Source organism: Dendroctonus ponderosae, unplaced genomic scaffold (genome assembly GCF_020466585.1).
Source record: "Dendroctonus ponderosae isolate FM_Combo_2020 unplaced genomic scaffold, Dpon_F_20191213v2 Dpon_F_20191213_12, whole genome shotgun sequence".
Classification (NCBI taxonomy): Eukaryota; Metazoa; Arthropoda; class Insecta; order Coleoptera; family Curculionidae; genus Dendroctonus; species Dendroctonus ponderosae.
In genome coordinates, this window is record NW_026017316.1 from 1,803,990 (window position 1) to 1,806,510 (window position 2,521).

At 51.5% G+C, this 2,521-nt stretch overlaps 1 protein-coding gene across 1 annotated transcript in view; it reads left to right on the plus strand.

Annotated features, from left to right (window-relative positions):
• LOC125503127 (ATP-dependent RNA helicase DHX8-like) overlaps positions 1-2,521 on the plus strand; it is a 7,272-nt gene that overhangs the window by 2,517 nt on the left and 2,234 nt on the right. Inside the window, 2 exon segments of the mRNA XM_048663060.1 lie at positions 5-283; positions 1,564-2,474. Coding sequence (XP_048519017.1) covers positions 5-283; positions 1,564-2,474 — 1,190 coding nt within the window.

Genomic DNA, 2,521 nt, shown 5'->3' on the forward strand with positions numbered 1-2,521 from the left:
AAAGTCTACAGCGGAAAAGTGGCCAACATCGTGCCGTTCGGGTGCTTTGTGCAGCTGGAGGGGCTGCGCCGCCGCTGGGAAGGGCTGGTGCACATTTCGCAGCTGCGCGCTGAGGGCCGCGTCACCCAAGTGTCGGAGATCGTCGCCAGAGGCAGCAGGGTGAAGGTGAAGGTGCTCTCCGTCGCCGGCCAGAAGGTGTCGCTGTCGATGAAGGACGTCGACCAGGTGAGCGGGCGCGACCTCAACCCGCTGTCGCACGCCCCTCAGGAGCGCGAGGACAAAGGTAGGTGCGCCCACACGTTGCGCATGCAGTCGACCGTAGAACACGGCTTATATAGAAACGACTCTTACTCTTGTAGAAAGTGGAAAGGTTTTTGGAATTTGAGAACTGCCGCCCTTTTTTCTCTCAACTCCTTTGCAACTGGAACCACTTTAAAAACAAAACCCCGATTTAAAGGCAATTAAATTTGCTGCATTTTGGCTGTTTTACCCTGTTTTTGAGTTTTGAAAACTGCCGCTCTTTTTTCTCTCAACTCCTTTGCAGCTGGATACACTTTAAAAGCAAAAACCGGATTTAAAGACAATTAAATTTTCTGCATTTTGGCTTTTTTGCCCGGTTTTTGGAATTTGAAAACTGCCGCCCTTTTTTTATTTTTATTTTTTTGTTTATTTAATTGTCTTTAAATCGGGTTTTTGTTTTTAAAGTGGTTCCAGTTGCAAAGGAGTTGAGAGAAAAAAGGGCGGCAGTTTTCAAATGCCAAAAACCGGACAGAAAAGGCAAAATGCACCAAATTTAATTGTTTTAAATCCGGTTTTTGTTTTTCAAAGTGATTTAAGCTGCAAAGCAGTTGCGCCAAAAAAGGGCGCCAGTTTTCAAAACCGTGAAAAACACGCCATAGCTCCAAAGTTCTTCAACCGATTTCAACCGAACCAACTGAATTTGCTACGTTTTGGTTTTTGGACGGTTGAAATCGGTTCGAGCACTTTGGAGTTATGGCCGTTTTGAAAACGGACGCCCTTTTGCTCGTAACGCGTTTTGGCGTTGGAATAATTAGAAAATTGCCAAAATACAGCAAATTTAATTGTCTTTAAATCGGGTTTTTGTTTTTAAAGTGGTTCCAGTTGCAAAGGAGTTGAGAGAAAAAAGGGCGGCAGTTTTCAAATTCCAAAAACCGGGCAAAAAAGGCAAAATACACCAAATTTAATTGTCTTTAAATCGGGTTTTTGTTTTTAAAGTGGTTCCAGTTGCAAAGGAGTTGAGAGAAAAAAGGGCGGCAGTTTTCAAATTCCAAAAAGCGGACAAAAAAGTCAAAATGCACCAAATTTAATTGTTTTAAATTCGGTTTTTGTTTTTTTTGCCAGATTTTTGGGTTTTGAAAACTGCCGCCCTTTTTTTATTTCAACTCCTTTGCAGCTTGCACCATTCAAAAAAACATAATTTACTGCATTTTGGCTTTTTCACCCGGTTTTTGGGTTTTGAAAAGTGCCGCCCTTTTTCCGCTCAACTGCTTTGCAACTGGAAAACGCCACCTGAATAATGACTAATACCCGATCGGGTTGCAGATCGGAACCCCGACCGGCCGACGCACAACGCCACCTCGGTGCTGCGCCTGCCAGTCAGCCTGGACGAGAACGAGGAGGACTCGCGGAAGCGCGTGACGCGCCTCTCCAGCCCCGAGCGCTGGGAGATCAAGCAGATGATCTCCTCCGGCTGCATCGACAAGAGCGAGCTGCCCGAGTTCGACGACGAAACGGGGCTGCTGCCCAAAGAGCAGGAGGACGGCGAGGCCGACATCGAGATCGAGCTGGTGGAGGACGAGCCGCCCTTCCTCAACGGGCACGGACGCGCCGTGCACGATCTGAGCCCCGTGCGCATCGTGAAAAACCCCGACGGCTCGCTGGCGCAGGCCGCCATGATGCAGTCGGCGCTGGCGAAGGAGCGGCGCGAGCAGAAGATGCTGCAGCGCGAGGCGGAGGTGGACGCGCAGCCGGCGGGCAAGAGCAAGACGTGGATCGACCCGCTGCCCGCCGACGAKGCCAAGRCGCAGCCGGCGCGCGGCATCGGCCTGCAGGCGCAGGACCTGCCCGAGTGGAAGAAGCACGTGATCGGCGGCAAAAAGTCGTCGTTCGGCAAGAAGACGAACCTCACCATCGTGGAGCAGCGCCAGTCGCTGCCCATCTACAAGCTGAAGGAGGAGCTGCGCAAAGCGGTCACCGACAACCAGATCTTGATCGTGATTGGCGAGACGGGCTCGGGCAAGACGACGCAGATCACGCAGTACCTGGCGGAGGCGGGGTTTACGGCGCGCGGCAAGATCGGCTGCACGCAGCCGCGCCGCGTCGCCGCCATGTCGGTGGCGAAGCGCGTGGCTGAGGAGTTCGGCTGCCGGCTGGGCCAGGAGGTCGGCTACACCATCCGCTTCGAGGACTGCACCAGCCCGGAAACCATCATCAAGTAGGTATCCGACTGGCCAGTTCGTTCACATTGACGTTTTACACTGTTTTTCAGTTTTGAAAACTG